At 46.5% G+C, this 22,651-nt stretch overlaps 1 protein-coding gene across 1 annotated transcript in view; it reads left to right on the forward strand.

Moving 5' to 3' along the window:
- Positions 1-22,651, forward strand: part of LOC147622420 (putative methyltransferase PMT5) — a 76,863-nt gene that overhangs the window by 43,557 nt on the left and 10,655 nt on the right. The window contains exon 6 of the mRNA XM_086821973.1: positions 13,008-13,153. Coding sequence (XP_086678099.1) covers positions 13,008-13,153 — 146 coding nt within the window. The remainder of the gene's footprint in view (positions 1-13,007; positions 13,154-22,651) is intronic.

The raw sequence follows: 22,651 nt of genomic DNA on the forward strand, positions 1-22,651 counted from the left end.
GAGTTTTACTATCGTTGTCAGGCCTCTCAGTGGACGCAGCTTGGTGATAGAGTGACTGGAGAGTTTTTTGAGATCACTGGACCCCGTCATGCGCGAGCAGGAGTCCGCCAGCTTGGTAGACCAGATGGATCGGTAGCTACTGAGCTCGGGGAGATCAGAGCCATTGCCACTGCATTTTATAGTGACCTGCTTTCAGCGGAGCCAGCCACCACTGAGGATCGAGATGTTTGCAGACAGACTGTGTGGGCCCATGTGCAGAGGAGGGTCACAGACCGTATGCGTACAGTTCTAGGTGCGCCTCTGTCAGAGATTGAGCTTGCCGAGGCCTTGAGGGTGCCGCGACATAGTTGCCCAGGGGAGGACGGACTGACGCCGGCCTTTTTTATGCGCTATTGGGACCTTTTGGGGCCAGGCCTCCGCATGGCCTTTCAGCATGTTTTGGACACTGGGGTGATGCCGCAGAGCTTTTCAGAGGGCTTGATCTATCTTATCCCCAAGGGGGAGGGAGTATCAGATGATATTCGGCATTGGAGGCCTATTACGATCCTCAATACTGTCTACAAGGTCTTAGCAAAGGCCTTGAGTTTGAGGATCCAGCCCTTCCTGGGGGAGTTGATTCATGCTACTCAGACAGGATTTGTCAAGGAGCGCAGTATCCTTGACAACATCTTTACTTTCTGGGAGGCGACGGCCCGAGCTAGATTTCTTGGCGAGGACTTGGTCGTGATGCTTCTCGATTTTGAGAAGGCATACGATAGAGTTGATTGGGGTTTCTTAGAGGGCACTATGCTTCGCCTGGGCTTTGAGCCAGGATGGATCAGAGGGGTGGCAGCTCTGTATTCCACAGCTCGCAGCCAGGTGTTGATTGCAGGAGGACGGGGGCCGAGTTTTGAGCTGACCAGATCAGTCCGTCAGGGGTGTCCTCTCGCCCCTTTTCTTTTTCTCTTCTTTGCGGAGGCTATGAGTATGTATTTGACGGCAGAGGAGGTTGGTTTGAGAGGACTTCAGCTCCCAGTCCGGGGGGAGGACCTGCTTGATGCTGAGTTTGCAGACGACATGGGCTTATTTTTGCATGGCCAAGAGGCCAATCTTCTTCGGGCTGAGCAGTCGCTCCAGGTTTTTAGTGCAGCTTCGGGAGCATTGATCAATTGGCGCAAGACAGTGGCCTTTTGGATCAGTAGTGCTCCCACTCCGGCATGGAGCCCGGACCCCGGTTTTAGATGGATTCCTCCAGGCACAGCAGTGCGGTATTTGGGATGCCAGATTGGCCTAGATTTGTCACCTGAGCAGCAGATTGCCCCGCTTCTTCTGAGCATTCGGAAGAAGCTATTGTATTGGAGTACAGCTCGACTATCCTTGGCTGGGAGGGTGGTGGTGGCAAATCAGGTGCTGTTAGCGACCATGTGGTACATTACGTCTTGCTGGATTTTCTCGAGCTCTTGCATCAGCCAGGTACAGAGGCTGATCAGGAACTTTCTGTGGTCTGGGCGGGACGGTCAGCCAGCTTGGGCAAAGGTTGCATGGGCAGTTATTACACTTCCGCCGGCTCAGGGAGGTTTGGGCATTATAGATCCAGTCGATCAGAGTAGAGCCTTATTGGGGAAGCTTATTGTTCGGGGGTTGCTTCCAGGCGCTGAGCCTTGGAAAGAGCTCCTCTTGCAGCGGCTGCAGGCTCGGGCGCCCCCAGCAGGGGGTACTTGGGCACCAGAGATTCGCTGGATCTTCATAGAGATGAGGAGGACAGGCCTCAGTAGAGGATGGGAGGACAGATTTGCTTTGAGTATCCTGAGAGCTTGGGAGCTGCTGAGACCGGGGCTCTCTCAGCGACCTCCTTCTTGTGTTGAGGAGCGGGCCAGACAGCCGCTCATCTAGAGCCCAGCGGTTCGCACGGAGCAGGGTCATATGCTGGGTTCTCGGCCTTGTCTAGCCTGGGGACCTTTAGCGGCAGGCCCAGCACGTAGTTTTGGAGACTGGCAGGCCTTCTGCAGTCTACCAGAGGAGATCCAGGTGGAGAGGCTGAGTCACTTCAGAGGGGGGTTGATTATGAGGGATGATATTCAGGAGGCACTCACAGAGGAGTGGTTCACGCCTCTCGAGCCAGTGGCCCCACGGTGGATGGGAGCCTTTACACAGTTGGAGATCCTGATTGCTGTCAGAGCTTGCACTGAGGATGGCAGTTGCCTCTACTATGAGATTCAGGATGAGGGCAGACTCCAGAGAGTGGAGGTGGAGTCGCCTTTGGTTGCAGAGTGCACCTTTCAGAGGATTCGGGTAGTGGCCGCCGCTTCTCGGAAGTGGCATATTGACCCCGACCCTGCTGATGTGCTCCCGGATTGGCGCATATGGGCATATGCAGTGCGCCCCTTGGCCCGGCTACAGTGGGACCCCGGGGAGTACGAGTGGCATGATCCTTATGCATCCCTTGAGGCCACAGAGATCACCTTTTTCCAGTATACCGTTCGGCTGGGGCGGCATATTTTGACGGCGAGGAGGACGGTCTCTCCAGCGGGCAGCGGGGCATTGGTGACTACAGGGACTCTCACAGGAGTTCCTGGAGGATTTTTGGGCTCGGCTCTGGGCTAGTCGACAGGCCCGCAGGATCTCGACTTTTCAGTGGGCTGGTCGCCCCCACAGGGGCTCAGCAGTTGGCACTTGGCTTGTTTACAGCGGTCTTCCGGCGGCCTGCGTCCAATGCGGCCACCCTATGGAGACACAGAGACATTGCCTTTGGGATTGCCCTCAGGCACAGCAGATTTGGCTGCGGATGCTGCGTATTCTGGCCCCCCTCTCTCCAGAGGGTATGTTTACGTGGGGTGCCGCTGCTTGGTCGACTTCGTCAGGGCGTGCTATGGGCTATGAGATGGAGTAGGGCAGTCAAGCCATCAGATTTATTAGGGGCCAGCCTCGCCTGGTTTCGGCACCGGATTTCTCGTCCGCCCCAGCTGGACACAAGAGAGGGATTTACGATGGGAGCTCCTCAGCAGCCTCACCATCTGGTTCACCTGGAGGGCCCGGTGCTTTACGGCCTTTGAGGGGAGATTAAAGCCACCAGCAGAGACTGTACGGGGGATTTGGCAGGAGTTGATCCACACCCTGCGAGGACAGTACGACCGCATCCGGGGAGACTCGGATGAGGCGATCTTACGGCGCCAGGCCTTTCACACCACTTGGCGCTGTGGCCCTTTCTACACCTTACACACGGGATCCCCCCGTTGGCACTACAGGCCACCTGTTTGGCTCTTCCCCCCCCTATTGTATGATTTAGCCTCTCAGTTCTTTGTACTGATGCCTGTATTTTGCAGCACCTAGGGAGAGTCTCCCGGGCTGCCATGCTGTATTCACTACTCTGTCTCTCTTATGAGCAGGAGAGATCTTTTGTAGCCCTACGGGCGTTTTTTATATAACTAATGAAAGGATCTTTTCTCGGAAAAAAAAAAAAGCAACACAACGGAGCTTCTTCAGGTGAACTATGCTTTGATGTCTCGTATCATGCGGGACAAAGAGCCCACTTCCGTAAAGGAAGCCCTTTCACAGGATACCTGGAGGAAAGCCATGCAGGTGGAACTTGATGCCATCGAGAAGAACAACACTTGGGAGTTGGTACCGAGGCCGTCGAAGCGGTCAGTCATTGGTGTCAAATGGGTCTTTAAGACCAGATATGCATCTGATGGGTCGGTGGACAAACACAAAGCCAGACTTGTGGCTAAAGGTTATGCTCAGCAGCCAGGCATCGACTACGAGGATACCTTTGCACCGACAGCACGGATGTCCACGATTCGGACCGTTCTTGCCCTTGCTTCTTCTCAGAGGTGGCCCGTGTATCCAATGGATGTAAAATCTGCGTTCCTTAATGGTGACCTACAGGAGGAGGTGTATGTTGAGCAGCCCCCAGGCTTTATTGTTCCAGGATCTGAAGGGATGGTTTACAGGTTACGTAAGGCCTTGTATGGTCTTAAGCAGGCTCCCAGGGCTTGGAATCAGAAGATTGATTCCTTCTTTATTCGGACTAGATTTCAGAGATCGGTTGCAGATCCAAACCTGTATCTCTTTCGGGAACGCGGCATGGTCACGCTAATCATCCTTTATGTGGATGATCTCATTCTCACTGGCGGTCATGTGGAGCACATTCGAGTGACGAAGGCTGCCTTGTCAAAGGAGTTTGAGATGACCGACTTAGGCTTACTCCACTTCTTTTTGGGATTGGAGATCTGGCAGACCAGAGGGGGTTTTTCGTCTCTCAGTAGCGGTATGTTCATGAGTTGCTTGAGGCCTTTGGGATGGAGAACTGCAAGCCTATTACTTCGCCGATGGACCTGAACACAAAGTTAACCGTTTACTGATTCTTGTGAGCCAGTTGATGCCTCACAGTACCGGAAGTTGGTTGGTTCATTGATCTGGTTGCTGAACACCAGATTGGACTTGAGCTTCTCCGTGGGGCTGTTGAGCTCTTTTATGCAGACGCCATTGAAGTCTCATTGGGACGCAGGATTGCGGATCTTGCGGTATCTACAAAGTACGAAGGATCTAGGACTCTTTTACACAGGAGGGGATGGAGTCAGGCTCCAAGGTTGGAGTGACTCAGATTGGGGAGGAGATCTAGACACGAGGAGATCTACTTCAGGATACAGTTTCACCCTCGGCTCAGGAGCAGTTTCTTGGAGCAGCAAGAGGCAGCCAACTATTGCCCTTTCTTCGACAGAGGCAGGGTACCGGAGTGACTCAGATTGGGGAGGAGATCCAGACACGAGGAGATCTACTTCAGGATGCAGTTTCACCCTCGGCTGAGGAGCAGTTTCTTGGAGCAGCAAGAGGCAGCCAACTATTGCCCTTTCTTCGACAGAGGCAGAGTACCGGGCTGCTTGTGGTGCTTGTGAGGTTGTGTGGCTGCGGAGGCTGCTAGGCGAGATTGGGTTTCCCCAGAAGGAGCCCACAGTCATCCAGTGCGATAACCAGAGTTGTATAGCTATTGCTCAGAACCCGGTCTTCCATGCCCGGACCAAGCATATAGAGATACAGTATCACTTTGTACGTGAGAAGATCTTGGCTGGTGACATCTTGCTACTTTATTGTTCGACGGAGGTCAATGCGACAGACCTCTTCACGAAGTCTCTACCTTAGGCTACGCTCAAGCGGCACTCCAGCTCCCTTGGGTTGGTTTCACAGCCAAGAGCTGAGAGGGGGTGTTAGAAGTCATCTCCTGTCTACTTTTATACACCAGGGCCTTTGTTGTGGGTGTGCCCGCCCTTATGAGGTGTTTTATCATTTTTCCTCACTCGTATTTTTTCCCTATTTTTTCCCATTTTCCAGTGGTGTGGGGGGATGCCAGAGGTTGGCAGGAGCACCTAGTGGCTGGCCGACTGTCCCATCAGCAGACGTGTGACTGGCCGACTGCCCATCAGCAAGCGTGAAGTGTTTTATTGCTGGCCGACTTGCTGTATGCAGTCGTGGGCTTCATTTATTGCTGGCCAACTGCTCATGCAGTCGTGGAGGGCCACCAGTGCTGGCCGACTGCTCACATGGGGCATATAAATAGGCCCCATGCCCCCACCACTTCCTCATTCAGTTTTCTACGGGATCTTGTGTATAGAGAAGAGTTTACACACCTATGCTGTCTATTTTCTGCATTCTACTTGCTCTTGTCTACCCAAGTTTGGTTATCATTTCCGCTGCATATTCTGACAGATTGGTTGGCAGTTTGGCCTTCTTTGGCCAAGCTAGTGTTCGCCCTAGCTAGCACCATCTTCCAGCACAGCAGGAAGGAAGCCTTGCATTGATACAAATGTAACCAAGGTCGGGGATTTTGGCACTTACGCTATTAATGTGCTTAAACACTTAATTGATCAGCCATGCACACCAATTAAGAATACTAAACGAAATATGAAATATTTGACACCACACTGGGCCGGAATGGGTTCATCCCTCCTTGGTATATTGTATTACCCACGAAGGGTCTTCTCTTCTCCCAATCTGGAGATTGGCCAAATTATCCAAGTACAAATTCCAATATTTCCAAAACACATCGATCTTCAAAGATGTTTAAAATACCATGGGTATTGATCTTCCCTATACACACAAGCATTCAAGCAACACTTAAGAGATACGCGTGTACCTTAGCCAGTACATATGGTGTATGACCCAAAACAAAGCAAGAACAGCAGGTACAATTGAAGTAGACCCTCCGCTACATATGATGTGAAGACCTAAACAGGGTTAGGGTTAGGGTTTACAGAAAGAAAACAAGCATAGAAAACCAGCAGGGAGTGAACACGACTGATGTAGTTTTCTCAATGATAGAAAAAATGTGAAGTACAAGCCACATGATAGTGACCCCTAAAGGATAAGTGTTCACATGACCGGCCATAAATGTGCCGGGTGGACCAAAACACTTATAAACTGCATATAAGTGAAAATGAACTAAACTGGGGGAAAAAACCTCCACTAACTGAAGTAAAAAGTGCCCCAGTAACCTACTGATGATCACTAGCACTCCTGTGGGTGCATACACAGCATAAAACCCAACAAACCCCCCTGGAGTGATATGTGATCACTGTACATCATCCACCAAAAGGAAACAAATTCAAAGCATTGCGGAATGCTTCAAATTTCGGACGTGGTAATGCTTTGGTGAAGATGTCTGCCACATTCTGATCTGTAGGACAGTAGATCAGACTGATATCTCCTGCCTGGAGTCTCTCCCGAACAAAATGATAGTGAATCTCAATGTGTTTCGTGCGAGCATGAAACACAGGATTCCTGGCCACAGCAATGGCACTCTGACTATCAGTATAGATAGGTGTAGGCTCCTCCACTGAAATATCCATATCAGTCATAAGACGACGCAGCCAAACACACTCAACAGTAGTAGTGTAGGCTGCTCTGTACTCTGCCTCACAAGATGAAGTGGCCACTGTGGTCTGTTTCTTGCTTAGCCAAGAAATGCATGAAGCGCCAAGGAAGAAACAATTCCCACTAGTGGAATGTCTGGTATCAAAATCACCAGCCCAATCTGAATCACTGTAAGCATGTAACTGCATGTCACCCCCCTCAGGATAAAGCAACCCAAGAGACAAGGTACCCTGCAAATAACGGAATACACGCTTCACAGCTTGCCAATGTGACAACCGTGGGCTGTGCATGAATCTGCTCAACTGAGAGACTGCATACTGAATATCTGGCCTTGTATTACACAAGTATATGAGGCACCCAACAGCCTGAGCATATGTAGTGGCATCAAAGGAAACACTGTCATCTTGTAGTGACAGTTTCATCCCAGGCTCCATAGGAGTACTAATAGGCTTGCAATCCTGAAATTTAAACTTCTCCAGAAGTTTAGCAACATAACGTGATTGCAACAACCCAATGCCTCTGTTATCCTGCACAAACTGTATGCCCAAATAGTAATGTACAAGGCCCAAGTCAGACATGTCAAATGTCTGTTGCAGTATCTCTTTAAATGCTGCAATTTTGTCATCATTTGATCCCATGAGCAAGAGATCATCCACATAAAGACTGATGACCAGCAGATCTGTCTCTTCTTTCTTCACATACAAAGTGGTCTCTGATGGACTGTTCACAAATCCCTGAGTGAGTAGAAAAGCATCTATTTTTGCATACCAAGCTCGTGGAGCTTGTTTCAAACCATACAAGGCCTTTTTCAGCCTGCATACTTTCCCCTCATGACCATGTTCTGCAAATCCCATGGGCTGAAATACATAAACTTCCTCCTCGAGGTCCCCATGTAGGAATGCAGTCTTTATGTCCAACTGGTGAACAACCCAACCACGATGTGCAGCCAATGCAATGACACACCTAAGTGTCGACATACGGGATGTAGGAGCAAATGTCTCCTCATAATCAATGCCCTTCTTCTGTGCATAGCCCTTTGCAACTAGACGGGCTTTGTACCTGTCAATGGATCCATCTGCATGTCTTTTCAACTTGTAGACCCATTTAGTACCAATGGCTTTCTTGCCTTTGGGCAGATCAACCAAATCCCATGTTTGATTCTTTTTAATAGAATCAATCTCATCCTGCATGGCTTTGTTCCAGTGCACATTATCTCGTGCATCCACAAATGAATCAGGCTCATCATCATCCTGTAAACTGGCTGCCATAACCAGATTCAAATCTATGATGTGTGCATGCTCATTGGTCCTTGTCTCCCTGCGAGTACGACCAGCAAGAGGACCCTCTAAATGGCTGTCCTGTAGTGTCCTCAAATACCATCTAGGTATATGTCTGACCTGTGGTGCCTGCTGTCCCATATTTGGTTCAGCTTCTGGCTCATTTGGCTGCTGAATTTCTGCACCACCTACATCATTTGCTGGCTGTCCATTACCCTCATGAGTTGGATCACCAACTGTGGAATGAAACTCCATGGGTAGAAGACCTTCAAATACATCATTTTCAGCCTGATTTGCCTCATAACCAGCCATGGATAATTCTGATTTTTCATCAAAAATCACATCCCGGCTGATAAATATCTTCCTGGAGAGTGGGTCATATAACCTGTAGCCCTTGCTCTCACGGCTATACCCAACAAAAAGGCATTTTGTGGCTTTATCATCAAGCTTCCTCCTCAACTCTTTGGGTATGTGTGCATATGCAAGGCACCCAAAGATACGAAAATGCGATACAGAAGGCTTGCGGCCATGCCAAGCCTCAAAAGGAGTAATAGAAACCAATGCCTTTGTGGGACATCGATTCAAAATATGACAAGCACACATTACTGCTTCCACCCAAAAGATATGTGGTAGTCTTTTTGCCTTTAGCATACATCTGGCCATCTCCATGAGTGACCGATTTTTCCTTTCTGCAACTCCATTCTGCTGTGGAGTGTAAGGAGTAGTATACTGATGTTTTATACCTCTACTCCCAAGAAAAGAATTCAGCACATGTGACATATATTCCCCCCCTCGGTCAGAACGGAGAGTCTTCACCTTGCATCCAGACTCTGTCTCAGCAAGTGCTACAAAGGCCAAAAATGCATCATATACCTGTGATTTCTGTGTCAAAGGATAGACCCAGCATATACGTGAGAAGTCATCAATAAATGTTGCAAAATAAAAGCAACCACCTAATGACTTCGTCTGCATGGGACCACAAAGATCACTGTGTATAAGTTGCAACTTTGCAGTTGCTCTTAGAGCCTGATCACGTGGGAAGGAAAACCTGTGCATTTTTCCCAAAATACATCCTTCACAAATGTGATCTGGAGGCTTCTCCATGAGAGGTAGATCTGTAAACATATTATGTCGCTGCATAAGCATAAGACTACCAAAATTTACATGCCCCATGCGAGCATGCCATAACTCCGCATCAACCATAGCTGGAGTAAGAGTGAATGCATGATAAGCAGACTGATCCACTGGCTGAAATGCATCCAACTCATAAAGTCCATGACATAATGTACCAGTAAGCATCAAGGTCAAGGCATTTGCTTTGTCTCTGACCATGCATTTATCATCATCAAAGTGGACTTGCATTCCACAATGTGCTAAAGAAGAAATGGACAACAAATTCTTCTTTATCCCTGGTACATATAAGGCATCTGTAAGGCGGAGAATGGAGCCATCAATGGCTGTAAGCTGAATCTCCCCAATGCCACACACTGGATATGAAGCATTGTTGGCACACTGAACAGTTTTGCCAACAGGGGCAGGGCCAACATGACTAAACAAATCCCTGCGAGATGTGATATGCTTTGAGGCACCACTATCAAAATACCAAGTACATGCATGCTCTGTCATACTGAGTGCCTGTGAAGACCAAGAGGCATCATAGCTGCATGTATAGAAACAGTAATCCCTGTCCTCAACAAAAGAAGCAGTCTCTGGAGGAGCTTTAGGAGCATCATTAACAGACATCCCAGCTTCCTTTGCCTTCTCTTTGGCAATCCTCTTCCTACATTCCGTGATGTAGTGTCCTGGCTTCTTACAGTAATGACATTTTCCCTTCTTCTTGGGCTGTCCATCACCTTTCTTGGTATCTTGTGAAGAACCACCATCACCTGAATTTTGATTTGCACTCTTTGGCTGAGATTTCCCTTTCCCCTTTTGACCTGTAGTAAATGCTTGTTCAGCATTTGTGTTCATATTCATATTCTTCCTCATTTGCTCCTCTTGTAGTAAGAGAGCAACAAGTTCCTGATACTTGAGGGGTTCAACAGCATTCCTCATGCTGAGGTTCAAAGAGGTATGGAAAGCCAAGTAAGATCTTGGCAAAGAGTGCAAAATGGTGGACACAAGCTGTGTCTCAGGAATAATCTCATCCACATTGATGAGTTGCTCTCTCAAATCCTGCAGCTTGTTTAAGTGGCTAGACATATCATCTCCTTCATTCATTTTCTGATTTTCCAGCTCTCTTTTCAAAAATGAGATCCTAGCCTCATTACGAGCAGCATACATTTGCTCCAAAGTCACCCATGCATTCTGTGAAGTGCCAGCTGAACGAATATGAGGTATAATGGACCTCTGAACTGACAATGCAATGAGTGACAATGCTTGTGCATCCCTGGCATCCCATGTCTTTTGAGCATTTGTTCTCTGAACAGGCAATGGCTGTCCTGGAGCCTGTACCTGTTGTCCTCGTCCACGAGCACCCCCTTGGGGAGGGGTCTCTGGAGCCAATGGACCTGGACGTGGTTCATCACCACTAACAAAATCCCAAAGACCTTTTGCCACAAGCACATTTTTCAGCATAAAACTCCACAAGGAGTAGTTCGTGCCATCCAATTTGTCTTCCTTAGACAAATATGTGAATACATCACTTTGCTGTTGATTTGCCATTATGCTTTACGCACAATGTTGTACCTGTTTACCAAAAAACCCAAAAGCAAAAACCCTGATAACAACTGTACTCCACTGAATACAGTTCACCCAAATCTGCCTGCACTCTGAATCCTCTGAATGTGCAGCTTAATGCACCAATGACTGAGTAGAGCAGCAAATGGCGTACACAATGCCAAAATGCCCCAAAAATGCCCAAATTGGCTGCACCCAAACTGTGCTAAAAACCTGTATATTTTTCTTGCTAGAAAAACTGCCTGTTGTGCCTGTATATTTTTCACAGAGAAAAATAAAAATGCCCAAAACTCAAAACCTGTTATGCTTACCAGCTGAGATGAGAGATGATGAATGTACTCGTAGACTGTTGTACTGTGCAGGTTCTTTCACGAAACCAGTCCTCTGTAAGCGAGCAGGTACTGTACGGATTCTGAGGCGACCAGTCCTCTGTAAGCGAGCAGGTACTGTACGGATTCTGAGGCGACCACAGTTCTGCAGGTTCAGTCAGCGCTTCAAGTGTATGGCTGCGCAAGTACTCATGTGACAGTAGGCACTGTCGTGTCTGCAGGCGGCGACTTGTGGTATTGTTAGCGCTGAAGACTTAAGCGTACGGTGGCTTGTACACTTGCGCTGTACACGTGCGCTTAATTTGTAGACGTCCGGTGGCTGGTACACGTGCGCTGAAGGCGGCGCACTGTACCCGACTGAAGGACACTTATAGTCGTTATAGGCGGCGTACTGTAGTACCCGACTGAAGGCGGCTGATTATGGGCAGCAGGTGTAGATGTTAGCTGATGGCGCACAGGTGGTGACTTCGATTGATTGTACGGGCTGGTACAGCTGTACGGGCTGCAGCAACACAGAGCTTCAATGCTCTGCTAAAGGCGGCGCTTGATGTGTACGGGCAGGTAGTGTAGAGCTTCAAAGCTCTGATACCAATTGAAGACCTAAACAGGGTTAGGGTTAGGGTTTACAGAAAGAAAACAAGCATAGAAAACCAGCAGGGAGTGAACACGACTGATGTAGTTTTCTCAATGATAGAAAAAATGTGAAGTACAAGCCACATGATAGTGACCCCTAAAGGATAAGTGTTCACATGACCGGCCATAAATGTGCCGGGTGGACCAAAACACTTATAAACTGCATATAAGTGAAAATGAACTAAACTGGGGGAAAAAACCTCCACTAACTGAAGTAAAAAGTGCCCCAGTAACCTACTGATGATCACTAGCACTCCTGTGGGTGCATACACAGCATAAAACCCAACATGATGCACGGTCACCAACCCAGAAGAAACGCAAACAGTCCACACACAGATGACATCAAAGGAACATGGGCGGGTATACTATAGGGGCACGGCCAACGGTACAGCAGACGGAGATCGTGCACGGATGATTGTTGAGCAAGTGTGCAAACCATGTACGGAGGGTTGTAGAAGGTGGCGAAGAGTTAAAACACCACTTTTTTTACCTTTTGGCTCCATTTGAATACGGGGGATGCCCATGCAGGCACCACACCACCCACACGGCACACCACACAAGTGGCCACACAGCATGCTGAAGGGCTGTTAAAACAAGGTGCCTGCAAATGATAAGTTGTCCAGCCTATATAAGACGTGTCTCCCATTTATAAAAATCTGCCACCATAAAACACACCATAATGCCCTTCATTTTACTCTATGTTCACACTACCATTGTCCCAGGGTCCATAGGGGTGAACATTGTCCTGGCAACATGGAACATGGGTCCACGGGGGTGGTTCCCTCGCGTCCCAAGTTCTACATATATGTCCGCTTAGATCCAGAAACAAAACCAATGCGCTAGGACAGGGGTGGTTCCCTCGCGTTCGAAGTTCTACATATATGTCCACTTACATCCATAAACAATACCAATGGTGCCTAGCTCATTTTATTGGATAATCCTCCATTCTCAAAAGCTTGTGCATTATGTTCCTGGTATCCATGTGACCCAATAATCAGAGAGCTCACAGCTACAGCTGGTGACACTTCCTTTGCAGTATTATCTCTTAATTCATCTCCTTATTCACTGCAGGTCGATATTCTAATGTTTTTTATATTTTTCTTGGATTGATGTGATACCTTATTCATGTTCAAGGCCTACTCGTGTCCAAATAAGATTTTCCTTTTCATTGGCTGTAAGCTATGTAAAGTCTTGTCAAATGAAGAAAAAGCAGCAAACTCATTTTATTCTGTTGGCATTGCAGGCTATCAAATACAACTTTGAGTGTCTGTGATGATGATGAAAACTCTGATGTTGTTGCTTATGATAGTCTCCGTCACTGTCTTGCTGCAGCCAAGGATGGGGCTTTGCTATCAGCGCAACCGCTCTATCTTCCTTCCTCCGTTTCTGGTAATTATTTTTTATTCATACAAGGAATGGCTTTCAGAATTGTTCTTTGTTGAGTGCAGCTTGAATCCGGAATGCTCGATTTATGCCATATGGGATGAAGAATACATTTTACATTTTTGCTTTTAATCATAGGATTGGTTACGGTCAAAGAAGTAGCCATAAATTTGACATTACTCCGTTGAAAACCTGAATCCAAATGAAATGCTTCTTGTGACTATGCTGTGTAATTTTCTTATAGAATATCACAGAAGATCAGAATTAAAACTTCTGTCTAACCAGAATGGATCTCTCCCACGTAAAAGGTCATTGGCCTTGATCTTCATCAGTCTCAAGCTGTCTGTGACTGGCTGTGCAGCCCGCCCGGATGTATATTTTGAATGGCTTTCAGAAATGGTTCTTTGTTGTGTGCTTGAATGAGCGCGGCCTCAATCCTTGAAGGAAAGCTCTTGTTTTCATCATTCATGCCATACGGGATGAAGAATACATTTTACATTTTATTGTCTTTTAAAATACAAGGATTGGCTACAGTCAAAAAGTAGCAAGTTACCGAATAAATTGTTGTTACTCAGTTGAAACCTTGAATCCAAACGAAACCCTTCTAGTGACTATGCTTTGCAACTTTCCTATAAAATGCCACAAAAGATGAGGTCAAGTTATGGCACTTGTGAACCCACCCTTAGGTTCCATAACTTGTGAACCCACCCTTAGGTTGGATAGGATAAATGTGCCATGTGTCATTTGTCTATAGTGTGTGATTTTTATGGGACAAAAGATAAGGCATCGTACTTGGTGGAGGTTATTCCATTAATAGAAGCAATCATTGAGTCGTGAAATTCTCTCGCTTGAGCAATTTGTGGTTTTCTCAGACAATCATGCCAACAATAGTCTCCTTGAAGATTTCAGCAAAGTGATATATCCACATCTGTGCAACCATTTTCTAATATCCTCATCTGGTAAACATTAGGTAGCCTACGAACAAAGAATGTAGTTTCATCACGAAGTTTTGGCACATAAATGTCGAAAGGCACACTCTGCATCTCTAAGTCAAAGAGTTTGTCGAAAACATCAAACTTATATGTAGCTCGGATGACTCCAACCCAAAAGCGGCTCTCAAAAATCTGTCCAAGTAACGGGTTTCTTCCAAAGGTTCCTTTCACTAGGTCAAGGAAACCTTCTACCTAGTGGATCTTCCAGCTATCCGCAAACATATCAGGATCTCTGAACTCCAGATCCAAGGTTTTGCTGCGAGAGATTGAGGAGTTCAATCTGCCCTTGCAAGCATTGCAAGCTCGTAAAATTTAGCTTTCTAAGCTCGTTCATTGTCTTGCGCTCTTTATCCTCATGGTCCTAGAGTTCCATGTGATCATCAACGTCTAGAGAAGGAGTCATCACGTAAAGAAAAGAGAGGAATCAAGAAAATAATCTCATGGGTTTCGGTCTTGGAAAGTGAAAAGGAAACTTGTGTTATAAGGCTAGAATTGCAGGACTGGTTCACATACCAAAGCATCATATCTTCATAGTCAAGTCGGAAGAGGAGGACTCTGGTCTCAGGAGAAAGGGAAGCGCCGAAAAGCAAGTCTGCTTTTTGTCGACTTTTTTCTATTTTTAATAAAAGTGCCTAAAATATCGTTGGGCCAAAACACTTGCATGTCTACCAGAAAAACTAATTGTGCACTCGTCGTATGCTTTTCCAAAGCACACTTTTCTGAGTGCTAATACTAACCCTTTGCCATGCCATACCTTTTTTTTTTCAAGGTTTTTCATAAGTGTTAAAAAAACACACTTATAATTGTCAATTTGTATGCTACCAAAAGACAGAAACTATATGCTCCCAAACTTTTCCTCAGCTTGCGACCAAGTCTCCCATGTCTGCCATGCGCTTCTTGCTGCACGGACAACTACCATGTGGATGACGACCTGTACGGACAACCCTGTCATCCCACATACACGTACAACCTCTGAACGACCTCCACAACTATAGCATATGCAGCCTGCTTTGCCTGCAGCTGGCACATGGTGCTGTATGGCCAGTTGTGTTGTGTGCTGCTTTTAACAGGCTGCCCACCTGTACGGCCTGTCCTATGGGCAAGCATACACATATCTAGCATGCATAGACACACATACTTTGCCAATATTCTCTTTTTCCTTCCTCTATACTCATGAACCCGCTACCTCCACTAGGTGACTTCAAAAAGCAAAAGCGGGTACATCATACCTTCAAATCTGGGTATGCATCAAACCCTAGCGATAAAGACTTAGGGAACATACCTGTTTCACATGAAGCCCTAAAGGATGTGCGAGCTTACCAAAATTAAATGTGTTGAGTACGGGACTCCTCAATGAAAATGTGTTGAGTTAAGGATTCATGGGGAAGTGGAGGACTGAGACAATGATATTGGAAGCGAATACGTGCAAGAAGAGCTGGTGGCCTTTCAAAGAGACGAGAATGTCTACATGATCAAAGGGAATAGCCTGCCAAAGTTGGTCTACACACTAGGAGAAGTAGTTGCAGGATGTATCAAATTGAAGAGGATTATCAAGTGAAGATTAAATTACTTGTTTTGATTGTTCTGATAGCTTTCTAGAAGCTAAGGATGATTATGGAGCAAATGTAAATATAAAGCCCGTTGAATCAATCATTGGACATCACCGAATGTGTGTTGAAGCACCCTATTATTGCTGCTGATGATGAATACTATGAAGAGAGAGTGCTTGAAAGTCAACTCATGCAAGATGATGCAGTGGAGCAGGTGACGAGATTGGCTAAATTCACTCAAAGGGAGATGTTGGCATGGATAACAGATCAGATGGATGCCTATACTACTGAATTAGAGATGCAAATGGAGGCACACAAAGAGGATGAAATGCGAGCTGATTAGAATGCAATGCAAACAATTGGGTGGCTGCACGAGGTACCATGGAGTAATGATGAGGAAGAAAATAAAGTGCTGCCAAAGAATATCTTTTGAAATTGATGATGTAAGAAAGAAGTTTTCACAGGAAGTTTGAAGACAAACCTAATAAGGGTTGCTAGGTGTTGTTTTGCCCATCCTTATAAACCAGTTGTGCAAGATAGTAAATGGCTAGTGATGCTGGCTTGGTCAAGCATCGATGGCACTCACACTTTGCAGGAGGACGATGCTGATTCTGCATTGAAAAGGTTAATGCAGTAATGATTTGAAATTGGATGTGAGGTGGTACCGTTGATGGGCATTCATGGAAGAAGTCAGCCCCGTCCGTGCTGTGTAAGAAGGATGAAGATGCAGGTCATGCTTGGCCCAAGCCAAAAATGAGGCCTTTGAGTGGCCTAGTCCATAGTCAATGTGCTCAGAAAATGTCTCTTCATACAAGGTGAGAATGAAAGTTTTGCCTAGTCCATGGTCAATGTGCTAAAAAAATGTCCCTTCATATAAGCTAAGGATGAAAGTTTGCATGATATGAGTTGTGTCATGTGTGAGGGTCAACCACCGCACCAAGGCATATGGACAGTGAGATCAAATGTGGAAGTGACCACGGAGCACGGTGGATTGCCACCATCCAACCAAAGTCATGGGATTCGATGGTCATGATGACCTCTCCCTTGTGGACACTAGACCATAATTTCGCCTTCGAAATTGAGCCCATAGGAACAATTGAAAGGATGCGAATGTGATGAATGAGGTCACAAAAAACTCTCTCAGACTCAAGAAAGTTACAACAGATGAGGTCAATGCGGCATTGAGGTCAAGATGGCGCAGCAGTGCTACATCTATATATATAGCATGTAACTAGGCACCTTAGAGAGGCTAGTCTTTTTGTAAATGGAGTGGACAACCAATGCCAAGACCCACCCTAGTGTTAGAAGATGGAGAAGTATAAAAGGCAATTCTTCCCATCGTTTTGGGACATTGCGTGGAATTTGTAAGGAGAAGCAAGAGAAGAATGCTGACAAGTTGATTTTCATGAAGTGTAACCTTTGGTAAGTAGATTTGAGAACTATCAATAAAATACTTGAATACAAAACAAACAAATATGCCGATGTAGGATATCCAAGTCGATGTCGATGTCGATGTCGAGGCACGAGATCTCTGATGCTGTGCATACCACGGGGATGACCCACAAGTATCTTTCACCGGGCTAGTACCAAATCTAATATCCAAATCCAAATCCAATGAATCCAAGTCCAATGAATCCAAATCCAAATCCAAGTCGAAGTCCAAGTCCAAGTCCAGATCCAAGTCCAAGTTCCATAACCAAGTTCCATGTTCATGTCCAAGCTTCATGTCCAACCTATACGTCCAAGTTCCATGTTTATGTCCAAGCTTCATGTTCCATGTCCAAGCTCTATGCCCAAGTTCTCCATGTCCAAGCTATATGTCCAAGTCCAAGAAACACTCGCTCATTCCATGAGTAATCTCCACAACTCCCTATGAATGGGAGAGTTAATTAGGGTTAGAGTTCATGTGTGGGAGACATACACACAGAGAAGCAAGGGAGAGAGAGAGAGAGAGAGAGAGTTGTGGGGATAAGTCAACTCATGATGTGAGTGTGTGACTCCCCTATCACACATGTATATTGCACTAGTACACATAGTGCACTTAGTACATAAAAGCAACAACCTCCCACTTAAAGGCAAAGTGCCCTTAAATGAAGGAAAAGAAAAATCAGCATGTACATGATAATATACAAGGCCATATCAAGGCTGAAACTGGCCTCATCCAATGCCCATCAAGTGTCTGCAATGAGCAAACCGCTCCGGAGGCAAACTCTTTGTCAACAGATCAGCCGGGTTGTCATCCGTATGAATCTTAACAAGCTGAATTTGCTTGTTCTCTATCACCTCTCTGATGAAGTGATACTTCACATCCACATGCTTCGTCTTTGCATGAAAGACAGGATTCTTTGCCAACTGGATGGCACTCTGATTGTCACAATGCAACAATGGAATATCCCCTGTATAACCCAAATCAACCACTAACTGAGATAGCCATAATGCCTCCTTGCAAGCCTCTGTGGCTGCAATATACTCGGCCTCTGTAGTAGATAAGGCAGTGCATTTCTGCATCCTGGATATCCATGACACAGCACCTCCTGTGAATGTAAACACATAACCGGTAGTAGACTTCCGGTTATCTGGATGACTGGCATAATCCGAATCCGTGTAACCATGCACTAATGCATCCTGTTTGCCAAAACAAATGCACATATCCTGTGTGCCCTTCAGGTATCTCATGACACCTTTCACTGCTTCCCAATGCTTCTTGCCAGGGTTGGCCATGTATCTAGAAACCACTCCCACTGCAAATGCAATGTCCGGCCTAGTAGCAACCATGGCATACATGAGACTGCCACAAGCTGAAGCATACGGAATCTTGGCCATATCAGCCCTGCCACTATCTGACTGTGGGCTGTCCATAGCACTGAGTTTCACATATGGAGGCAAAGGAGTACTAGTCTTCTTCCCCCCGTCCATATTGAACCTCTGCAAAACTTTGCCAATGTATTTCTTCTGAGACAAATACAACACATGCTGATTTCTGTCCCGAAGTATCCGCATACCCAAAATGTGATTTGCATCACCCAAATCCTTCATATCAAAGGTTTGATGCAGCCTCTTCTCTAAGGCATCCATCTCTTTACGAGATTTCCCGGCAATCAACATATCATCAACATACAAGATGAGGATCAATAGACTGCCATCCAAAGCTTTCTTGGTGTACAAGCAGTGATCTATGTCACTTCTCCTTAAATTTTGGGATTTCATGAATGTATCAAATTTATGATACCATTCCCTTGGTGCCTGTTTGAGCCCATAAAGACTCTTTTTCAGCTTGCATACAAGCTTCTCCTTTCCACTCACTGCATAACCCTCTGGCTGTTGCATATATATCTCCTCATGGAGATCACCGTGAAGAAAAGCAGTCTTCACATCCATCTGAATCAAATCCAGATCATCATGAGCAACCAAAGCCAACACAGCTCTAAGTGTGGTCATTTTGACCACTGGAGAGAAGATCTCATCAAAGTCCACACCATATTCTTGCTTGAAGCCCTTAGCCACTAACCTGGCTTTGTATCTTGGCTTTGCATCAGGAGCAACTTTGAGCCTGTAAACCCACTTGCAAGGCAAAACCTTCTTGCCTGCAGGCAAATGCACCAACTTCCATGTTCCATTTTGGTGCAGAGAATCCATCTCTGACTTCATGGCACGCTCCCAAAGAGCCTTGTCTGTCCTCTGTAAAGCCTCCTTATAACATGAGGACTCCCCACAGTCAGTGAGCATCAAGTAGTCAACCCCTGGAACAAACCTGTCAGGGGCTCTAGAGGGTCTTGTGGACCTCCGTACCCAATGACCATCATTTGCAGGTTGCTGTCCAGCCTGCATATCACCTATTGGTGGCTCCTGTTCCATGCCATAAGGCTGAAAAATCATGCCCGGTATCTCCTCTAACTGTGGCATATCCATAGGGATATTTTCTGCCATCTCTGGCTGTCCATTTGGACCATTTTCAGCACCATTCAAGGGCTGGTTTTCACGGATGGCTGGCTGCTGCTGGGCAGCAGCAGCTGAGCAGCCTACGCTGCTGGCTGGGGTTCGTGCAGGTGTACTTTGCTACGCCTTGGGGCCAGGAGTCCGACGCCTTGTTGCCACCAATCGCTACACGTTCACCGCACCTGCGAGCTCCTGCGACGACGGGAACGATGCGCGAGCTCCTGCGACGGGAACGTTCAACGGAAGCTCTATGCGTGCAGCGTGTGTACTGCACTATGTGGCAGCTCCGCAGTTTGCCTTCGCCTATTGGTTCGCTACGATGCGCTGAGCTACCCGTCTGCCTGCATACGCACATCCAATCACTCGAGCTCGCCTTGTAGCCAGCCGATTAGCGACCAACGCCTTGCTGCCTTCGCCTAGTGGCCAGGAACGCCTCGCTTATTCACGCGGACCACCACCACGCCTACGAGCAAGCCTGCCTGCATGCGCTAAGGCTGCCGTCGACATTCTGCTTTTTCCGCCCACATGCCTTTTGCCACGTGCTCGCCCAGCCTGGCTTCGAGCTGTTTGCTTGTAGGCGCACAGGCGACTAGAATTCGCACAAAGCAGAACCTAGGTGACTTCCTGCCTCGCTCACTGCATGCGACTGGTTCAACAGCAGGGACACACAGTCACTGCACACTGCATACGATTGGTTCAACAGCAGGGACACACAGTCACTGCACACTGCACAAACCCTAGCTGACCTTCGATGTAGAAACCCTAAAACTAGGGCTGTGATACCAGTTGAATGGGAGAGTTAATTAGGGTTAGAGTTCATGTGTGGGAGACATACACACAGAGAAGCAAGGGAGAGAGAGAGAGAGAGAGAGTTGTGGGGATAAGTCAACTCATGATGTGAGTGTGTGACTCCCCTATCACACATGTATATTGCACTAGTACACATAGTGCACTTACTACATTAAAAGTACTAAGTGTACTATGTACTATAACTTATGGGCTTGTACACACTACAAGGGTGGGCATAGTGTCTTTACCCCAACACCCTATAGCCATGTCAATGAAGAAAACCATGGAAAAGCTATTTCTCGCAAGAAAACTGATATAAAACCTGTTTTAATGGTTTTTTGGGCGATAAAAACATCCAAAAAGCAGTTTTTAGTGTTTTTGGAGCAATTTTAGGGTTTTTTAAATTTTTAGGATTTCTGAAATTTCTGTCCTACATGCCCTTACATGAGTCCATATCGCCCATGCATATTCCCATACAAGTCTAGGGCTAACCGTACATCTGAAAAGCAAGTTGGAGAAGGTGTTGATGGCGAAGAAAAAGCTCTCCATGATCATAATGATGCCCACACACACTCCACAATCTCCTTCAATCTTCAATGATCTTGTTCATAGAGAAGTCCAATCCTTTTTATACTTGTAAGAGACCCTACTTTTTGCCAAAAAGCCTTTATGCTTTTGCTTTGCCTTTTTATGCTTTGCTTTTCTTTTTTTGCCTTTCAATTTGCTCTTTTTACTTTTATTAATAAAATATTACTCAACTTTTGTTGCTTTGCTTTTCTAGCTTTAATTCCTTGCTTTTTGGCCTTAGAGTTGCTTTTTGAGAAAGCACCTTTTAGCTTTTTGGTCCGGCTCAGTCTCCTCTTTCTAATGGTGCCCTTGGCTCGCGGTCAACCTTGCTTGACTTTTTGCTTTTTCTTGCTTTTTGACCAAGAATGGTGGTTTTTTCTTATCAAACCGCATGGACCTTGACTCCATGCCTTCTTCCACCTTTCTGGTGTTCGGGCATGGGTTTCATCATGTGAAACAGAGCTAGGAGGACCAAATAGTTACGGATAGAAAACTTTGCACAATACACCACACTGAGTGGGGAACAAGCCCCGCCCCCTTTCAAGAATTTATTCAGGAACAATACACGGGCACATTGACCAGGATCAATACAACAATGAATACAAAAGCAAACAAATATGCCGATGTAGAATCCCAAGTCGAAGTCGATGTCGAGGCACGAGATCTCTAATGCAAGCACACCACAGGGATGACCCACAAGAGCCTCTCACCAGGCTAGTACCACACCCAAATCCAAGTCCAAAAAGCCTGCAAGCAAAGTATACCGGAGATAAGTGTGGACAAAGAAGCTTATGGGGATCAACTGAGAATTTGTTGCCTCGAACTGGAAAGGAAGCAGTCCACAAGAAACACACAAAGTTGTTTGAACCATAGCCGGTCCATGTGGTTGTACGGTATAGATAACTGATGGCGGCAGCTTTGGCTGTGCATGCGATGTATAGCAGTAAAGACTAGGTGGTGGCTGGCAGTAATAAGCAAGTGGAGATTGGTTGGCACAGTGGCGGCAACTCTGGTTTTGAAGGCGGCAATGTTGGTTGCAGCAATCGGGTTGGAGTTGTGTGGGCGGCGCAGGCTGCCTTGTCAGGTGGCACAGCTTAAAGCAAGGGTGGTGCAAGCAACAAAAGTGGCAAACCTGCAGTAGTGCTAAAAGCGGCAGCTGGCTGGTAGAAGCGACGTAGATGGTTGTGCACAGCCACAATAGCTTGGAGATGGCGATGAAGGTGATGATGTTGGTGATCTTCTCGCACTCTCCCATGAACTTGATGATGATGATGTCGATGATCTCCAAGCTCTTTCAATGGTCTTGCTCCTGGGGCTACAAGAGAGGTTCAAGCCTTTTTATACTTGAGGACCCTGCTTTTTGCCAAAAGCTTAACCATGCTTTTGCTTTTGCCTTTCTCCCTTTGCTTTTCCCTTACTTTGCTTTCCACTTTATTCTTTTAATAATAAAATATTGCTCAACTTTTGACCAGCTTTTCCAAATTTCTTGTTACTTTGCTTTTCGGGCCTTGCTTTTTGGCCCTGGAGCTGCTTTTTGAAAAAGCGGTTTTTTGCTTTTTGGTCCAGCTCAGTCTCCTCTTGCCGATGGTGCTCTTGGCTTGTGGTCAACCTAGTTTGAGTTTTTTCTTTTCTCTGCTTTTTGACCAAGATTGGTGCTTTTTCTAGAGTAA

The sequence above is a fragment of the Cibotium barometz genome, chromosome 28, assembly GCF_041138505.1.
Source record: "Cibotium barometz isolate CiBa-2024 chromosome 28, ASM4113850v1, whole genome shotgun sequence".
In the NCBI taxonomy this organism is placed as follows: Eukaryota; Viridiplantae; Streptophyta; class Polypodiopsida; order Cyatheales; family Cibotiaceae; genus Cibotium; species Cibotium barometz.